Raw genomic sequence first — 20168 nt, 5'->3', positions numbered from 1 at the left:
TGCTATATCTAGAGATAGCAGCCTGAGATATGTTTTCTCTTAAATGTAAAGGATGGATCTAAAGGTTAAATATGCAGCTATGCTGGAACATGAGATTAGACATGCCGCCAAAGTATTCTGCAATGTGTGATGGGAAGCACACATGACCCAGTGTGTGGCAGTTTTGGAAAAAAAGCAAATTCCATGCTAGGGATCATTAGGAACGCAACTGAACATTTCAACCATGTTCCTGTTACTGATGTGCCCCCCTGCCCCATGTTTAGGTGGCAATGACAGATTTTATGGAGACAGGCCACCAGGCATGGATCTGCTCTTCTCCTTCACTGAGTACAATCATTCTGAGATCTACTGAGATCTTATACTGTCATTGAGAAAAGTCAAAAGTGCAAAACTGGTATCAAAAGTGCAAAGATCCCAGTTGGATAGCTCAGTCAATAGTTCATGAGATTCTTAATTTCAGGGTCATGGGTTTGAGCCCCACGTTGGGCAAAAAAATCCTGCATTGCAGGGGGTTGGACTAGATGACCCTAATGGTCCCTTACAACTCTACAGTTCTGTGGTTCTATAAATCTAGCTTCAACAGATTTACCTCAAGTCATAGAATAAGACTTTGGCTTAGAACCATTTTTTGAAATCTAATTTTTTTCCAGTCCTATTACTGTTAGAAATGAAATACAGTCTTGAAAGTATGGTCATGCTCAAAGGCTTTGACTTAAGATCCCTAAAAAAAACTTCTGCTCCATGTTAGAAGTAAAAAGAGAGAGAATAAAATGCAAGATGATTCAGTGACCTGATGTAAGCCTTACTATAAATGGCAGCTGAGTTTCTATTTTTGGAGTCTCACACTCTAAGGAGATACGTTTCCTGCCTCTCTAAGCCTGAACCCTCAAAACAATTTACACTTGACTAGTCTCTGTTCAGTCACCTGGAACTGGTCCAGAGTTAAGCGGTTTCAGGTCTGCAGCCCTTTTATGCAAATAAATGAGGTGGGAAAGCAGCTATTTCTGGCCACTGCAAGGAGAGACAAATAGGATCACCAAAGTAGGCCAGGCCATGCACATGAAAAAGCAGTCAACATCTGGGCACAATATTGGGTTCTACATACAACAGTAGCCAGCAGTGTATCTTATGGCAAGAGTAAAGGTAAAGGGTAAAGGGACCCCTGACCGTTAGGTCCAGTCGCCGACGACTCTGGGGCTGCGGCGCTCATCTCATTTTACTGTCCGAGGGAGCCGGCATACAGCTTCTGGGTCATGTGGCCAGCAGGACTAAGCCACTTCTGGCGAACCAGAGCAGCGCACGGAAACGCCGTTTACCTTCCCGCCGGAGCAGTACCTATTTATCTACTAGCACTTTGTGCTTTTGAACTGCTAGGTGGGTAGGAGCAGGGACCGAGCAACAGGAGCTCACCCCGTCGTGGGGATTCAAACCGCCAACCTTCTGCTCTGCAAGCCCTAGGCTCTGTGGTTTAACCCACAGCACCACCCGCATCTGGGCACAATATTGGGTTCTAAATACAACAGAAGCCATCAGTGTATCTTATGGCAAAAGTACACAACAGGGAAACAATTCTGTATGCTTGTTTCATCAGTAGCATTGCAAATCTATGAGGTAGCCACATTTGGAATACTATGTACAATTCTAGTTGCTCCATCTCAAAAAAGAGATGGACCAAGATAAACAAGCAACCAAGATTGGAGCATCTTCCCTAGGAGAAAAGGTTAAAGCATTGTGTGTGCAAAGCAGGGGAGAGGAGTAATTTAGGAGGGAAAGTGACTGTGGTTGTGGAGTTTCTTCTACAAGTTCCAAAGATCTTAGAAGCTCACTCTACAGTAACTTGGAGGAGGGCTGCCCATTTTCTGTGGAAAGTTGTTGTTGCTTAGTTGTTTAGTCGTGTCCGACTCTTTGTGACCCCATGGACCAGAGCACGCCAGGCACTCCTGTCTTCAACTGCCTCCCGCAGTTTGGTCAGACTCATGTTGGTAGCTTCGAGAACACTGTCCAACCATCTCATCCTCTGTCATCCCCTTCTCCTTTCCCAGCATCAAGGTCTTTCCCAGCATCAGGGTCTTTTCCAGGGAGTCTTCTCTTCTCATGAGGTGGCCAAAGTACTGGAGCCTCAGCTTCACGATCTGTCCTTCTAGTGAGCACTCAGGGCTGATTTCCTTCATAATGGAGAGGTTTGATCTTAGCATTCCTGTTGAAATATGACAGGCATCCACTATCTACACTTTCCAGAAACAATTGAAGACATCTTAGTTCTGACAGGCTTTCCCAGCTGGATAAGTGGGTCTTTACCACGAGTGTCCACTTGTTGGAATTTTGGTCTTATTTTCAATGTTCTTTTTTATCTCTTTTGTACTTTTGAGTGTTTAACTGTGTTTAATTATTTTATATGTAAACTGCCTCAAGACAGTGATTAATACATCAATGCATGTGTACACACACACGCACACACACACACACACACAGTGTTATTATTTAATAACACTAGAACTTACAGGGTCGTTTAATGAAAATGGACTGGTAGTAGATTCAGGACAGATGAAATGCAGCACTTCTTCACAAAGAATATATTAATCAAATTTATGGAATTCACAGGCACAAGATAAAGAGATGGCCACTAGCTTAGATAAATTTAAGGAAGGTTTAGACTAATTCATGGAGTGTGGAACTATCAGTCATCAGGATGGAGGGATAGGATGCTTCTAGTTCAGGGGTCAGCAAACTTTTTTATCAGGGGGCCGGTCTGCTGTCCCTCAGACCTTGTGGGGGGCCGGACTATATTTTTTTGGGGGAAGTGAACGAATTCCTATGCCCCACAAATAACCCAGAGATGCATTTTAAATAAAAGGACACATTCTACTCATGTAAGAACACGCTGATTCCTGGACCGTCCGCGGGCCAGATTTAGAATACGATTGGGCCAGATCTGGCCCCCGGGCCTTAGTTTGCTTCCCCATGTTCTAGTTACTGTATCCTAGGGAGCAACACTAGGTGAGAGCTACTGACTTTATGTTCTTCATTGTTAACTTCCTGGAAGCATCTAGTTGTCCATTTGGGGAAAGAGAATACTGGATCTTTGGTCTGTTTTTGTAGGGCCCCTTTGACATTTTTATCATGCTGTGGGTTCACCTACTGATTTTCCAGGTCAGCAAAGTATAACTTACAATCTGTACCCATGTCGGATCACTCTCACTGGAGTCTAGCAGGGATATGCCATGGCCTGACATGGAAAACTTTTCCTCATTCAGACTGTGCCAGAGCCCTGGAATTTGGCACCATTCTGCTCCATAAGTGTTGGGTAGGATCCATAAAGAGTTGAAGGAAAAGGTTGAACTTGAATTACATGATCTTGCTGTCTTATGATTCAACCTTACCGACCTTTACTAGGACAAGACTGGCAGGCTTCTTTATACATTTATTATGCAGTTAGGAGCTACTGCCCCTGTTCACTTCACTCAACCTAAGCCATCCAACCCTTTTGCCACCACCACCCTTCCCGCAAACTTGGCCAGCTCCACTACCTCACCCATTCCCTCACCTATCCGTCCACTTCAGACAGTGGTATTTTGAAGTGCCCTTGTTAAACCTCACTCCAGCTACATTGAATGGGGGTGGGGACTTCACAGAGTAGTTTTCCAAATTGCATTGTGAAACCCCTCCTTCCATTAAACAACTTGGCTAGGCTGCCTTCCACCCTGTCATTATGCTGGAGTTGGCATGGCTGTTTATGCAGCGTGATGACAGCCTTACATTTTTATGCATATAGGAAAAAATGTTCTGTACAAGTGTTTTTTCTTTTATTGAAGTCATCATATATCAAAACATGAGTACACGATCCATACACACACACACACACACACACACACACACACACACACCTTACACTTCTGTAATGAATGCAATGCAATTTGTTTAGAAATGGTCGATACTGTGGAATAGTTTACTTTATACTTTAAAATAAACTTAAATAGCAACGAAAAGAAAACATTTATTGCTATAATACATAACAAGGGAGATTTGTTCCCCTTGAAATCAGATTTATAAGTTTGATTACAGAGGTTTTAGCATTTGATTATAATCATACACACACATATACACACACATTGGTATAATTTATTGACAGTGAAAGAAGTTCAGGAAGCAGTAAGTGGCATATCTGTATACTAGCACTGAAAACAGCTGATAACCATATATGCATGAGCAATCAAATGTAGGCCTACTCAAAATTAAGTCCCATTAACTTCAAAGGGACTTGCAGGTATGTGTGCATAGGATTGCAGTCTAAGTGAAATGCTTGGCCTTTTAATATCTGATTAACCTGTGCCTTTCAGGAAATGGTTAATACTGAACAGAGCTTTACTTAAAATGATGCAGCAATGCAGTGAAAAAGGATGTCCCATATTTTAGGACACTTTGGCCAGGTTATGCGTTTGTCAGCTGGTAAAAGAGCATGAAACTCTTAATCAAAAATTGAGGTTGTGCCATCATGTCTTTTCCTCTCTTTCCTAATTCTTTTGATGACACATATTCACGATGACACATCACATGAGATAAGAAACAGGAAACTGTAGGAAGTAGAGAAGTCAGAGCAGTAAGTTTGAGAAAAAAGAAATTCCATTTCCAGACAGGTATGTCAAGAATAATTTCAGGGAGTTGTATAAATGAAGAGGAACATTTACAAGTCTGAGATGGGGGGAGAGAAGGACAGAGGAAGGAGATCTTACTACATAGACTTGCTTGGACCCAAAGTGTGGCAGAAAAAGGGTTTCTAAAAGGAAAAATTCCTCCTAGCTTAGTTTCAGAATTGGTCAGTATTTTACCAATTTTACTCTCTTTGTTAATTGCCAGGACTGAAGGATGCAAAGGAAGAAAGAAAAAAATCCAGCCAAGCCATTTTTTGTGTCAGTGCAAATGCATAAAGTATCACAGTGTACACATGGGGCTTAGATCTGTAGCGCATTCTGTATGCATGCAACGTGAAGGTCGTGCACTACAAATGCATTCTGAGCTACCGTGTGAAAATTCACCACATAACAAAAAGCACATTGAGGTATGGTGCTGGAAGAATTAAGATTAGGAATAGTTCAGATTCATTTAAAATACTGTAATGGGGCTACTTGAATGTCAATTTTGTTTCTGCTATACATTTAAAAATACTACTATAGTAATAATGGGCTGTAAATGGAAACTAAGAAAAGGTACACTGCATGGCTTGCAGTGTGAAGTAACTGAGATTGGACATGTTTTCGCTTCCCCCGCTCATGAACCAAACAAACTTCTCCCCATCAAATGAATGGTGGCCTGTAGTGTCATTCCAGGCTACTCCTTCGGTGGTACTGTAGCATCTGTGAGGCCCCCTAGGCAGAATGAGGATGAGAGGCTAGACACCAATTCCACTTGCACCTAGGTAGGCATTCTCTTTGCAATGTATTCCATGTGCATGTTTAAAACTAACAGTGGGCAATGTGGCATTGCTCATCTGGCTTCCCAATGCCAAGCATCACTGCTAGTTACCAAGAAAGAGATGAGGTGGTAGAGAGCTTGGTGTGGTGCAGACATGGCGATGGAAGCATTGAATTGGTTCTTCCAGGCATGCACCACACTCCCTGCCCACTTTGCCGTTCCCCCATCCTTCTTGGTGCCAGCAGTGGCACTTGGGTGTTGAGAAGCCTGGTGAGCACTAGCTTGGTTAAGCAACTCTACTAACTTGGTTAAGCAACTCTATGTAACCCGAATACAGTGGTACCTCAGGTTACAGAGGCTTCAGGTTACGCAATTTCGGGTTGAGCACCATGCTGAACCCAAATCGCAACCTGCGCATGCGCAGACGCGGTGCTGCAGGTTGCAAACGCTGCAGGTTGCAAATGTGTCTTCCACACGGATCACGTTCACAACTCGAGGTTCCACTGCATATTTCAAGAAAGAGCAGTGCTACGTGTTATGCTGTTCATATAGCAAGCAACTCAGTTCTGCTTATTTTGAATGCTGTCCCTCCAGAAGTGATTCCTAAAGACTGGGAAGTCGAGAGAAGTGTCAAGCGCATACTCTAGGGAAGTAGGGGGCCCTTATCAGACTCACCTTCGTAAAGCAGCTGTTTGCAAGAGGAAAAGAAATATTAGGTGCCTGGGCTTTTCCCCTTTCGTTGTTACATGAGGTGTCACTAATATGGGCCGCTCCTGCTTCTCACCCTTCCAAACTGCCACTGACTTAATATATTTTTACATAAAATAAAAATTAAAAGTAGCATGTAATATCCCTTTTTTGGTAATTTTAATACTGGCTTTCAGGTGTTAACAAGCTAAAGTGCTGTCATGTTTCCTTTTTTTGAATGTTCAGTTCATACAGAACTCATCCTGAAAATGCAAGAAAGCACAGCTTAGTCTACTCCTGTTGGTGTCCCTAAGAAATTTGCTTTTCCATCTTCAGTGTCTTTCTTTTGAAACCAGGGCTTTGAATTTGTTCCTTGAAGGTAAGCATCAAGAAAGTAACAGATCCCGGGAATATCACTTGGAAAGTTGGGAGGAAGTTCCTGCCTTGAACGAGGAGTAAATACAAATCCTGGATAATCTTTTAGTAACCTGCAAGAAAAATTGAAATGCGGTTAAATATAATATATATGTAACCTTTAAATAATGGTGATCAATATTATCAAAACAAATTCATATTTGTTGCTTTTTTGCATGGGAGGGCGACAGTTTCACTCTGAACTAACCACTGCAATGCAAAGATCTGGAGAATTTCTTCTCACGTTTCTAATATATGCATATATCTGTCTCTGATATTGAAGAGAATGAAAGCCCCAGGACAAGTGAATTCTGCACAGCAAAGCTTTATGCATGCATTAAACTACTGCATTGGTGGTATAAATGCAAGTGACATAACGTCTTACGTCACTTCATTATGAATCACATTGTGCGGCGATCCCTAATTTTTTATGCACGATGGTGTGCTGTATCTGCCATCAATACAAACAAATTGCTAGTTCATATATAGGCTTCCCATCTGAACAAGTTTTTACTGGAATCAAAGGGTATCTGCTTGTTTTTAATTGTTGTATATGCTTTTTCAAAACAATGTTTTTCATAGAATAATAGAATTGGAAGGGACCAACAGAGGGTCATCTAGTCCAACCCCCTGCAATGCAGGAATCCCAACCACATGGTCCCCCATCCAATTTGAAATCATAACGGACCCTGCTTAGCTTGTCAAATGTGCGACGTTTACGTATGTGCAATTGTTTAACTATTCTTGTTATTCTTGGAATAGTTTTATGTAAGCTTTTATTGTACTGCAAATCATACAATTGTTAATAAATGCAGTAAATAATAGGTAATAAGACTCTATTATTTGTTATTGTTTTGCTTGTTGGTTACAGCAAAAAAAATAATTGTCTGAAAGTGACTTACAATTTAAAAGGAAAAGGCAAAAAGCATACAATACCAAATTAAAATACATCACTTTTTGATCATTTTATTCAACCTTCCATAACATTCAGGTTTATCCATTCCTGACACTGGTTCTCTTGCTGAGCATTGCACAAAGCCAACAAGCACAAAATCTAAATGCAAACAGTCTCTTCCAACCTCTTCCCCCCACCCCACAGTTCTGCTAATTCAATAGAACCATATCATAGAATGCAATGCGGTACTTTGCAAAGGGGGGAAAGCTGCAGATAAATGTGAAAGTGATTAACAAGCCACAACTTGCATAGTATAAGAACTTTGCATAGTAAACTACTGTACCTATAGGTTGTTGGGCTGACATTTATTTTCCTAGGTACGCTGCAAGACTCAAACTTGTTGGCAAGCGTTACGTTGTTTCCAAATAGGCAATACCGCGGCATTTTAACACCGACGACTCCAGCAAAGACGGAGCCGGAATGCAGACCTATGCGCATCTTTTGAAAACAAAAGGAGATATATAATATTGTTTGATTGTTACACTTGACAAAAATCAAACTATCAAAGATGCAGTAAGTTTTATTAGCTCATTTGCAATCATTGTGGATTATGACAGGAGTATGAGCAGTGCAATTTGAAGAGCAGTAGTCAGATGGTAACAACAGAAAACTTCTTTTGATGCTTACTCTGAATAACCATTAGTCTAAACAAAGCATGTTTGTGCAGAGATGTCTGAGTACAGTCCAACAGGCACGGCTGATGCAGAACGTTAGTTTTGGTTTTGTTCTTTTCCAGCAAACCTTGCTGGGACAAATGGAGCTGGTGTTCTGTGGACCATTTTCTGAGAAACGAGTCCATTAACCTCTATCTTAGGAACTTGTGGGAACTATCTTAGGAACTTGTGGGAACTTGTAGGAACTTGTGGAACTTGTGGAACGTGTTTCTCAAATTTTAAGACTATTTCAACAGTTCTATCATCTTGGCTTCCCCTCAAATCAAGTACTTACCATGACTTACGATCCTGTTCTGTATTCTACAATTACATTTAAAGGATAAATACTATGCAGCCAATTTATTCTTCCATGTCCAACAAAATACTTTGCAGCATGCTGCTTGTTTACAGCTAGAAAAATTAGTTATTTATATTGTTTCTTCAAAAACAAACACCTCTCAAGAGTTATATGCACACTGTCTTCTCTTTGCAGTTTGTTCATAAACAAGGGCATATTGCATAGTAGAAATTATGTACAAAGCTGCAATCAGAATACCATTACTGTTCAAGGTATAGTCTCCTAATTTACAGGTTGGTGTTGGCAATCACTTGAAAGTTCTTTACACAAGCCCAAAGGATCAAGAGAACGCCTGCACTGACTGATGGAAGCATATTCAAATCTCAGCTCAAACTTTTACTAATATAATCCAACAAAATACTCTGCAATGCATACATGTTTTCCAGTTCCTAGAAGCCTGAAATCAATAGATAAATATATAAATATTTCTCTCAACTAGGATCCATCCACCTGCTAGTGAAGTGATCAAGCCCAGAAAACAGAAGGCAGGTTGTTATGTACTGAGTTGAATAGGATTCAGAATGCAGCAGTCTGATAGGTCCTAGAACAATAGGACCCAGAATGCAGCAGTCTGATTGGTCCACAGGAGCCACCCAATCCAGCTCCAGATAGAAGTGAATCCACAACCTGATTGGCCTACAGGAGAATCCCATAGTTACTGTATTTTTCGCCCTATAGGACACACTTTTTCCCCTCCAAAAATGAAGGGGAAATGTGTGTGCGTCCTATGGGGCGAATGCAGGCTTTCGCTTTTGCCGACCCCTCTCACTCTCCAGGCTTCAGGAAGCTATCCGCAAGCCATGGGAGAGCTGCGCGACTTCGAGCAGCTCTCCCACGGCTTGCGGAGAGCTGCCTGCACCCCGAAGCCTGGGGTGCGCTGATCTCAGAGCCTCCCAGGCTTCAGGCTTCGCACAGCTCTCCGCAAGCCATGGGATGGCTAGCGGAGAGCTGCCTGCACCCAGAAGCTTGGGGCGCGCTGAGCTCAGCGCCCCCCAGGCTTCGGGCTTGCGGATAGCAGCCTGTTCTGGGGGTAGCCAATCATGTGGGGCCCATTGTGTAAATAATATATATAAATCAGACATTCTGGGAGAACTTCCATTCCTCTTCACACTATGAGCTGAATAAAGAGCATGAAATCCACTCTCGACTCCAAGTGTATTTCACAGGTGTTACCCAAGAATTGGAGGGGTCGGTGCCTTTGGAATTTTAGAGAACTGGCAAAGCCAAGTGCCTCCCATATTATAGTGAAACCACAACCAATTTAGGATTTGCTGAGTTGCAAGGTACAATATCTCATGAGGCACGAACTGCTTTTCTTCATGCTATGCCTAAAACTAGCAGATGCTTCATACTTAGTAGGCCACAAGAAAGCAAGGGATAAATAATAAAGTTGTAGAGTTGGAAGGAACCATGATAACCATCTGCTCCAACCGCCTGCAATGCAGGAATCTTTTGCCCAATGTGGCGCTCAAACCCACAATCCTGAGATTAAGAGTCTCATACCCTCCCAACTGAGCTATCCACAATGACATTAACGTGGTTTTATGGGCACCCAGGGGACTTTCCAGAGGAATGCTGATTAACAGTAATGAAAACTCAATTTAGGATATTAGTAGTTTGCTTTTGAGATAGCTTTTGAGATAGAATACAATTACACAGCAAGTGTCAAATATTGTAAGAGCTGACTATTATTAAGTGTGTTGAAAACATTAAGTGTAAACAACCTCAACTGATAAGGTCCAAGAGCTAAGCCCATATGCCAGCTGTTAGGGATAGATAACACACTAGTCACCACATGAAGTCCCTTTCTTGGAAAGTCTAACCTTATGGAATAGGACTGTGGAGTCTGAGGGCTACATTTCCCAATAGCACTATCTATGACAATGTACTGCTAAGTTGCATTGTGGAACTATAGTGGAATATAGTACACGCTTAGTGCTCACTTCCATGTAATTTGCTTTCAGAAGAAACCCATTTGTAAATAAGATGGAAATGAATGCTAAACATGTGCTGTATTTGACTATAGTTCACTATATTCCACTATACTTCTGGAAGTGGCTCTTATGTTGTCTGAAATCTCACAGTTAGGAAACCATCAAGGACATGGTATAAACTGCCATGTGAATGCAGCCTCAGGGTGGGAAACTGCCCTGCTGGGGAAAGGAGATAAAACAGAGGAAGAGACAGAAAAGTAGAGGGGATGTCAGCCTAGGATCAGGTCTGTGAGGGCTGATGAGACACCAGTGGAAACTCAAGTGGAAAAGAAGATTAATTCTAGCAGTCTGGGAAGAAAGATGGCCCTGAGATTCTGGCTAGACAAAGTGTCTTTGTGAGAAAGGCCATTGGTAACTGTACTGGAAGGCAAGAACAGTGACTGCAAGATGAGCTTAGCAGACCAGCAGTGCTCTCCCGATTTTTATTAATGTCCACTTGGTGATTCATGTTCACATGCTGCCTGGGCTGAAAATAAATCTTCCAAACATAATTTTTGGAAGGCATATTTATCTTTTCTGTAGAATCTTGCAGCCAAAGAAAGTGGTGTGCAGTTCAGATCGATATTGAAAACTCAGTCCTTGGCCCCTTTGGGGCTCTCATTACTCTCTAAAAGTTGCCAGGTGATAATGCTGCCATAGAAAGAGCAGCTGGAATAACTCCTAGGAACTCCACACCTTGGTATGACTTTCTTTAGCAACCCTGCCCCCTGACCTTACCAGTCCTTTTGGACAGAGGTAGCCAATAGTTTTAAGCAGTTGACTTTAAACAGTGACTTTAAGCACTGTGGTCCCCCAGCCATAATTTCCTTCAGGCTGCTTATCCTCTTCTTCTCTCAGTTCCATCTCCCCTGCCCTTTTCCCAAGCCACCTATCATTCCTTCAGCTTCCTGTCTTGGTTCATTTCTTACTCTGCTCTTTTTCATTTTCTTCAGCCCCCTTGGTTTGGGGCAATCTATGTCATGACCCCGTGAGAGGGTTTCCTTCTAGCCAAACACAACTTTCTCTTTCTCCACAAAATCTGGATTTCAAACTGCTTTGTACTCTGAGCGACAGAACATCCAGTGGCAACACATCAGCTAAGCCAGTATCAAAGGTGTCACCACCACAAATCAAGTATTTGTGGGGCAAACAGAAACTTTTGTGGGAAAGTAGCATGAGGGAAGGGTTAAAGCCACTTTCTCCAGCCCTCAAAAGAGCACCTCCCACCATACAAATACCCGGTACTATGAAACAAATTCTAAAATATAGGTGGTTTGATCATGGATCTTTCACATCACACCTGGTTTGGTCCCAATTCTGCACAGAAAAGCACAAATGAATTTAGAGCACTGGTCATGAGGTAAATTAAATCATTGTGAAAGAAAAGCATTTTAGGTAATACTTCACTAAAAATTGAAAATAATGAACATTTTTTTCTACCAGCTAGTATTTAAAATATCAGCAGTTCAGTGAATTTGAGATAACATGCTAACCTTGATGAGCTCTCCATGTGGAGACATCACTTCATTGGACAGCTCCATCATTTTCAAAGCCATCAATGCAATCTGAATAGCATGGGTCTCACTTTCCTTGTGTAAGCCTCCAGCCACACAGTATGCATCTCCAATGGTTTCTACCTGAACATTAAAATACATAACTTAGAACACAAGTAAAATCACATGAAGAAAACACAGAACACACTTGGAAGGGTTGTCCATAACTCTGTCCCCTCCAAAGCGCACCCACCCACTTGAGATTCACATGAACTTGAGTTCTGGTGTGCTAATTGCACGATGCAACTTGCCAGCTGCTGGAGCGGATTATTTTGAGCTGTAAAATCTGGTTTACTGTGGTGTTTCATTATGACAAAAATGTCAAAATATTTATCTTTCATCCACCATCCATGAGGTTCTATCATCAGTCCTAGAGGCATTAACTCATAAATAGTGCCAATGAAGCTAGAAAATTTACTCCACACTAAATGCACCAAGGATTGCATTCTGAGGTATATAATTTGTTAAATGACTTATTCCAGATTAACACCATCCCCTCTAAGTTGCATTATATCACTCAAATAACCTTACAAGTTTGATTCCCCTCTCTAGGAGGACAAATTGGTGCAATAAATTCTCTACCTTATAGACATCCAGCTCTCCACACTGGTAATCAAAGAGAGTGTAGAGCTCATTGAGCATTGTGATAACCTGCATAGGTGAACACTGGGAACAGATAGCAGTGAACCCTACGATGTCAGAAAAAAGCATTGTCACATTATGAAATTTCTTGGCCTGTACAACTTGTCCTTGCCACAGCTGCTGTGCAACCTCTCCTGGGAAAATAGAGCACAGAAGATCTACTGTCTTCTTTTTCTCCTCTTCAAGGGCTTGGTGTGCCTGCTCAAGAGTAGCCTTAAGTTTTCCTAGCCTTTTCTTCAGTCCATCTTGAGCTCGGGCTTGTTCTCCTATTAAAACAACATCCCTAAGTGCATTATGAATCGGAATATCTGAAAGATAGAGGCCACGTCCTGTAAAGTCTTCTAGTCTATCCACACAGGGGGATCCCAAGAACAAGATGGTACTGGACTCAAAGATGTAGATCATCTGTCCTTTAAGGTCCATAACCTGAAACAATGAGAGAAAGATGAGGTGATGTGAGACTTCTGGAGCATTATGGAAGTTTACTAATGCAGTGATAGCCAAGTTATTAAGCCATAGTACCAAACTCTCTCCAGACAACCTGCTTTGGGTTAGAAGCTCAATGATTATTATAAAATCACAAATCTCAACACCTCTGAAGAGCTTTAGATAAATAGGGGCTGTCCCTCTACTAGGTGGAACTTAACAACTATTGTTCCCACTGGGTAATTTGGTAAGGAGAGGCACCTCACATGCACAAATAGGGGTCAATAGGAGCTAGAAAACTCAGAGTAGGGTCTGGATGCAGCTTACATGCTATCCTACAGATTTTCTGGCAAGGGCCAATATGTTTACATGCTCTCCTGTGATTGTCTGCTTTTTAAAAAACCTCCTTATTGAAATATATCTTAAGGTGGAGTTTTAACCTAGCTTTCTCCCTGACATGCTTGTTTTCCATGAGTACGGACTTTTCCTCATGAGGTAATGTTAAAACATGCATTCCCTTCACCTGCAGTCCAAAGTGGAATGACCCCAAAACAAATGTAACAAGTGGAGAATAGCTTACTTCAAACAAGCATTCCATTGTGAATGGAAGCATTAACAAATAAATGCAAGAATTTTTTATGCTTTCACTTTTGCGCTTTTGCTATGAAAAGAAACTTACATGAGGAGAAACTTCAAATTCAAAATTCCCGATGTCAAAGCCCCCCAAAATGGGAGGAGGAGTCATTCATTGCCTTGTTTAATACTTCCAAAGCTACTATTGCATTTGCACACTTGAATTAGAGATGGGATGAAGAAATAAGAAATATAAATATGATAAACCTGTTCTTACCCCTGTTGACCTTTTAAGAGCGCTGTCCCCTCGTCTCACTCTTATAGTAAACTGCATGTTTAGCATTGTCATGATCCCACTAAACGTGGAGTTTATTTTAGGGGCCAGGATTTCGAACCACTCATCAAAGTTTGGCTTTGCTTGAAATTCTCTCCTACTCAACAGTCTCCTTATACCATTGCCAACTTGCAGAATAGCCATATCCTTGTCAAACATGCAATGAAATGGGAAAGTCTTGCAGAACATGGAAGCAGGAATCACAAGAGAAGACTGAGGTTTACAGGGAGATAAAGATGGCTTTGCACTTTTGACTTGCACAGAGTACAACAAATATGGCTGGTTAATAAACTCAGCGCTATCTTTGCAGAAGCAAGGGGGCATCACCGTCACTTCAACCTCTGTTTCATACAAAATGTGAGCTGCTGCTTTGATAATGCCAGACAGGATGAGGCTGGTTGTTTTCTTGGGAAAGAAATAGTACACGTTTAAGAAATCTGGGTCCTTTTCCAAGCACAGTATTGAGACCTCTTCAAGTCTGCCCCTTTTTTCTGCTTCGTGGCAGTGAGCACTCTGCTTCAGAAGAGTACTGAAACTGTTCAAAAAGTCTTTGAGGGATCCCCCGACAACTCCTAGGATATGTTCGTCTTCTTCATAGCATATTTTGAAAAGCTCTTCACCAAGTGATTCCTTCATAATGTTTACTGGAACTCCTGCAAAGTTAAAACATTTTATACCAGCATTCTTCTAAACAGTATGCCTTTGATTTTTTTTTAATCCTTCTGCGCTTCATTTTCTTTCACCCCAAACCTGTTTTCCTCTATTAAACATCTTCAAACTAACAAAGCCATTTCAGATCAGTCTCTGGAGGCATCTCCTCTCATTCTCACAAAACCTCATATGGTAGGAGCAAAGTACTTGTTGACTTTGCTTTGCAATTTTATTTTAGTTTAAATATCTTAAACTTTTAATTGTTACGTCTTTAATTGTTTTACTGTATATGTTAACTAAGGAATTTTTATGTTAGGTATTTTAATTAGGGATTTATTTTATAGTCGTAAGCTGTTTAGAAATCATTTGGACAAGTTATAACAACTTTGCACGTCTATTTGTTTTGAGCAAAAAATTGGCAACCATTTCTAATGGAGGACAATGAATAAGAGCCCTTCCAGATGGACAAAAAAGAAGTGGATTAGAGTTTACTAAAATCTACGAGCTGAACTAAGCATTTGGTAGCAAACATGGATTTTGGAGTCTGAGGTGGCACTTGAGCACTGGAAAGCAACACATGATGCGTGCAAGTTCTAGAGGAGAAATGCCAAAATGTTCCTGTATCACCTCATGACAGAGAGATGACATTGCAGAGGAGGTGTGTACAGTGGTACCTTGGGTTACAGATGCTTCAGGTTACAGACACTTCAGGTTACCGACTCCGCTAACCCAGAAATAGTACCTCGGGTTAAGAACTTTGCTTCAGGATGAGAACAGAAATTGTGCAGTGGCGCACGGCAGCAGCAGGAGGCCCCATTAGCTAAAGTGGTGCTTCAGGTTAAGAACAGTTTCAGGTTCAGAACGGACCTCCAGAACGAATTAAGTTCTTAACCCGAGGTACCACTGTACTCTAATACTAAAGAGGAAGGAGTGTGCAGCTACCCATGCAAAAAAGCAAAATAACAAAGCAAAAGGGTTCACCAAATGACTTGGGGAGGAAGGCAGATTTGTTTATATTTAATCACTTTAAGTATTATGGGCTGCTTGAGAGAGTGCTCTCCTTCTAAAGCAGGGATGGAGAATCTATGACTCTCCAGATGTTGTTGGACTCCAGTTCCAATCAGTTCCAGGGCAGGGATGATGAGAGTTGGAGTTTAAGAATACATTGAAAGCCATAGGTTTCCCATTCCTGAGCTATAGAATTTTTTAAAAAAATTAAAATGAAGCTTTTTTTTAAAGGCACATATACTCACTATTGCAACAGATGTGCTTGTTTGTAATAGACACAAAGCACTTAGTATAACAATAAAGCAGAAAGGATAACATTTTCTCAGCAACCAAGTAGTTTGAGTGAGTGCCTAGAAAATACAAATCCTCTGCAACACAAATATTTTCTTAAACTAACAATTGCACTAGAAAATATCTGCTCGTATTGTCAACCTCCCACAGTAGCCAAAACCAGGTTGAATCAACACCATATAATGAAGACTGCACTGTTAGCCCTGAAAGTAATTTATTATCTCCTACTGTGTCCTCAAAATATGAACTGCATCAACATGATCCATCACTATTGCTGGTCACAAATGTGAGTGGTGTGTGCAGAACTTATTCCACTTCAAATGTTTAATAAGCATCAACTAATTGCATTAAGTGGAATTGCTTGCCATAGATATCTCATTACCTGATGCATTTGCATGGTCAGTGATTAGCTTTTCAAAGTCTTCTCTTTCCTCAGAATTCCTATAAATGATGCAAAACAGAATTTTAAAAACTACCTAATCCGCAGTAAAAAATAATTTTCAGGTAATAAAACCTGAAAAAAATAAAACAACAGATAAGCAACCCAATTCACAAAGTTAATTGGAGAAAACTTTAGATTCCCATTTACTCCAAAATTAATTTACTCTTTCTTATCTGCTAACTAAGCAATTTTGCAGAAAAACTATTAAGCAAGCCAATGCTTTTGTGTCTCTTCCTCATACAACCTATTCTGTTCCTACACAACTACTAGCAAAAGAACTAGCATCTTTCTGTATCTTCACCACCACCGCCAAGTAATTGGAAGCAAATCCTACACTCAAATATCAGTAGGATTCACAGCTGAGTTAGCTTAAAATCATAGTGCCACAGTGTTCAAGTTCTACAAACTCAAGTTATTATGAAAGGAATTTTAGCTTCCAAGAGTAGCAGGATCAGAGACTAGGCAAGACTGCTATGAAATTTTGCCTCCTAGTCCAATCCCTGCTTTGACTTGAATTTTCATTATAAAGATTCATGACTCCTATGCAACCCCTCCCCCTTTCTTAGGGAAAATATATAGCTGAATATATTTTTAAATAAAAGTAAAAGTCAGCTACTTTTTAAAGCTATTAGTTCTCATGCCTAAGGACAACTTTGCAACTCCCATTTGTAGGAACAGGCAAACACAAAATGTCTTCGCAATAGAGAGAGGAAAACTCTAAAGGGAATACTGCTCAAAATTCAGTCTTGGTACAATGACAAACTGATAAAAGTTTCCAGTGTCTTAATGTTGAATTGTTGTTTGATACCTTAATACTTAAGACTGTGTTTGGCATTTATGGTACCTGATTTCACTAACATAGGGATTTGTTATATAATCTGTGCAGTCATTACCGTAAATGGGATCCAACTTCCTATTTGGTTTTTGCACTTGTTATTGGTTGCAAAAAGTTAACTTATTTAACTTACCTGATTTCTTTTATTTTATTATTTGCTAGTGTCCTCTGAAATGCAAGATATAACCTTTCATACTGAAAGGAGAAAAGTCATATTAATTCAAATGTCAAGTTTAAGCATTTCATATATTAGAATTTCATATTAGAATGAGCTGCAAACTTTATACTAAAGGTAGAATGCAATTCTATCCAAAATTAGAACACACCTATTTGTGTGTGTTTGGAGTCCCCAACTTGTCCTGTCTACATTATGGTGCAGTGTACTGTAACAGATGTTTTCAGATGGCCAGCATTCTGTACCAAAGCACCTGCCACTAGACTAGATATGGATCAGCGAGACCACATTGTAAGTTCCCATACTAACACAACAAGCAACTGTGGGCCCGTATCACTGTTATGGAAATTTACTACACAGCCCATTCCATTGATAAGATGCCCAGCTACAGATGTTACTCTCCAAATACTGTCCATATTCACATGCCACTGTGGACAAATGAAGATGCAGTGCACTCATATCCATTGGATACACTTCATTACTCCTCAGCCCTTCCAACTCAGTGATTAATCATGGAGTGCTCTGATGAGCACACATAGTTTCCCATTTGTATGGGCCTGTCCATTTATTTCAATGAAGGAAGGTGATCTGTGTCTGTATTGACTCAGTTCATTGAAATGAAGGATAGATGTCACATATGAAAATGGAACACATGGAAGCTTTCAGGACGGAAGTATTTCTTTGACAGAAAGATAATGCTGCAATTCCCTTCAGTTAACACATAATGAAGTTTGGTCAACTGTATCTCAGGACTTATATATGTATCAGAATGCCCAAATTATACAATAATAGAGTTGGAGGGGACTGTGTAAGTCGCCTAGTCCAATGCCCTGCTCAGTACAGGAAATCCCCAATAGAGGATTGAACTATTTATCTATTTAGCCTCCTAATATGAAAGTCAGTATATATGAGCATATTGTGAAAATGACAGGATCTCCAAGCTTGGGCACATAATGTTTTATTGTCTTTCATTAACCTTGAATTGAGTGACACACAGCACTTTGTAGACAGCAGTTTTATGGGAAAAGAATGGAAGTATGTCCATGCTGCCTCAAGAAAAAACTACACTGGTAATGAAGGCTGTGTTCTACATTTGAAATAAAAAGAACAACTGAACGAATGTTATACCTTATTAAAACAAGATGTAATTAATATTTATATCTAAACAGAAACAATATGTGCAGTGCTTTCCAACTCCTTATTTGAGTCTGGACTTACAATCTTCTTAAAAAACCAACCAACCAACGAATTAAGAAACAAACAAAGCCCCACATGAATTTGCTAGTATCTTGAATCTCATCAAATGCTATTTTGGGCCACACTATACACTCCCCATGATATTTGCACACAACCTTTCACTGACGTCAATGGAAGCAGCATGTGTTGATCCAAGGCACGATAGTCACCTTCTCAGTTTTTTGAGTTTTCCATGTGGAAACTGCGTACATCCAGTGACGAGAGATAGTAACTTTTAAACAAATCTAAGACCATCTAAGGCAGGGGAAAGAAAGCTGGTCACAATCTACTGGGAGATCTCTGGGTGCTTTGCAGTAGATCAACAAGGGTTTCTGCCTCAGTTATTTAATGATAGCAACAACTAAATGACTCCCTCTCTCTAATTTAGGATGCTGAAATAAACAAAGCTTGCTGGTAAATCCAGCAAGCCTGAAATCTCCCCGCCCCAGTTTTTATAGATAGGTGTATCCCCCCCACACACACACACACATATAATGCAGTCAATCCCTTTGCAACAATCTGCACCTTTGAAAGCAATGTTGGGACATTTTCTCAGTCAGTGTACCAGTTCAATGAACTGCAAGCCAAGTCTAGAGGCAACAATGAAGGTTCTATGGTTATATCTGAATCCTATCATTTCAGTATATACATTAACATTATGTAACATTAAATATAACAAAATGAGATGTCTCTTTTCATATATATTTTACAGCACAATCCTATATATGTCTATTTAGAAATAAGTCTTATTGAGTTTACACTCAGGTAAATGAGCTTAAGCTTAAGTAAAAGACAGCAGCATGAATATTATACCTTACTCCTGGTAGGCAGTATACTTTGCATGTGGAAGACGACTTGCCCAATCGCTTTTTAAAGAACCCCATACAGTGGTGCAATGAAAAAGATCTATGCTTCAGTGAATCAAAAAAAAAACAACACCTGATGATATTTGGGATAGACTGAATTGAAACAGATGAACCATTAGTCTGACTCAATGTTGGGAGGCTACTTGTCTCACTAAGGAATGCTTTTAGACACTGCTGCATTGCCCACTAAATTTGCTGCTTGTCACACTCTCCCATGGATTTATAAACTGTTTTTGAGTTACGGATGCCTTTCCTAAAACTACAATAGGGAGAAGACTAAAAAAAAAGACATTCCGTAAAAAGCAGGGGCTGAGATGTGTAATAAAGAACATGTAAAGATTTGGCATCCAATTAGCAAAATTGCCCTTGCCCTTAATAGTGTATTGGATTTCTGGATTGAAAGTTTGTGGTTATAATCCATAAGTTTTCATTTCCCCCTTTTCAGTTCCCACAGCATTATTATTATTATTATTATTATTATTAACCAGCAATTCTCTACCCACACTGCAGACATTCCTTCTGCAGTGCTCAATAGATGAGATGACAGACACCACCCCCTCTGTTGTGCTCAGTGTAAGCCACACTTATCTACACATCAATTTTTCAATATTGTACCAATTTATATGTAGGTTGCTCCAACTGTTTTCCATTAAAACTAGGTGGTTTCCAGTAGTTCTTTTCCATTCA

General features: G+C 40.4%; 1 protein-coding gene across 1 annotated transcript in view; it reads right to left on the bottom strand.

The window, feature by feature from the left end:
- Window positions 1–3942: 3942 nt before the first annotated feature.
- Window positions 3943–20168, bottom strand: part of GUCY1A1 (guanylate cyclase 1 soluble subunit alpha 1) — a 35999-nt gene continuing 19773 nt past the window's right edge. Inside the window, exons 3-9 of the mRNA XM_028742993.2 lie at window positions 17338–17399; window positions 16310–16368; window positions 13921–14630; window positions 12585–13070; window positions 11943–12086; window positions 7749–7903; window positions 3943–6584 (exon numbers count right to left, since the gene is read on the bottom strand). Of these exons, the coding sequence (XP_028598826.2) occupies window positions 6383–6584; window positions 7749–7903; window positions 11943–12086; window positions 12585–13070; window positions 13921–14630; window positions 16310–16368; window positions 17338–17399 (1818 nt within the window). The 3' untranslated portion in view covers window positions 3943–6382. The remainder of the gene's footprint in view (window positions 6585–7748; window positions 7904–11942; window positions 12087–12584; window positions 13071–13920; window positions 14631–16309; window positions 16369–17337; window positions 17400–20168) is intronic.

This window comes from Podarcis muralis, chromosome 9 (assembly GCF_964188315.1).
Source record: "Podarcis muralis chromosome 9, rPodMur119.hap1.1, whole genome shotgun sequence".
Classification (NCBI taxonomy): Eukaryota; Metazoa; Chordata; class Lepidosauria; order Squamata; family Lacertidae; genus Podarcis; species Podarcis muralis.
The sequence above is the reverse complement of the archived record's forward strand: the minus strand, read 5'-3'. Positions and strand labels throughout refer to the sequence as shown.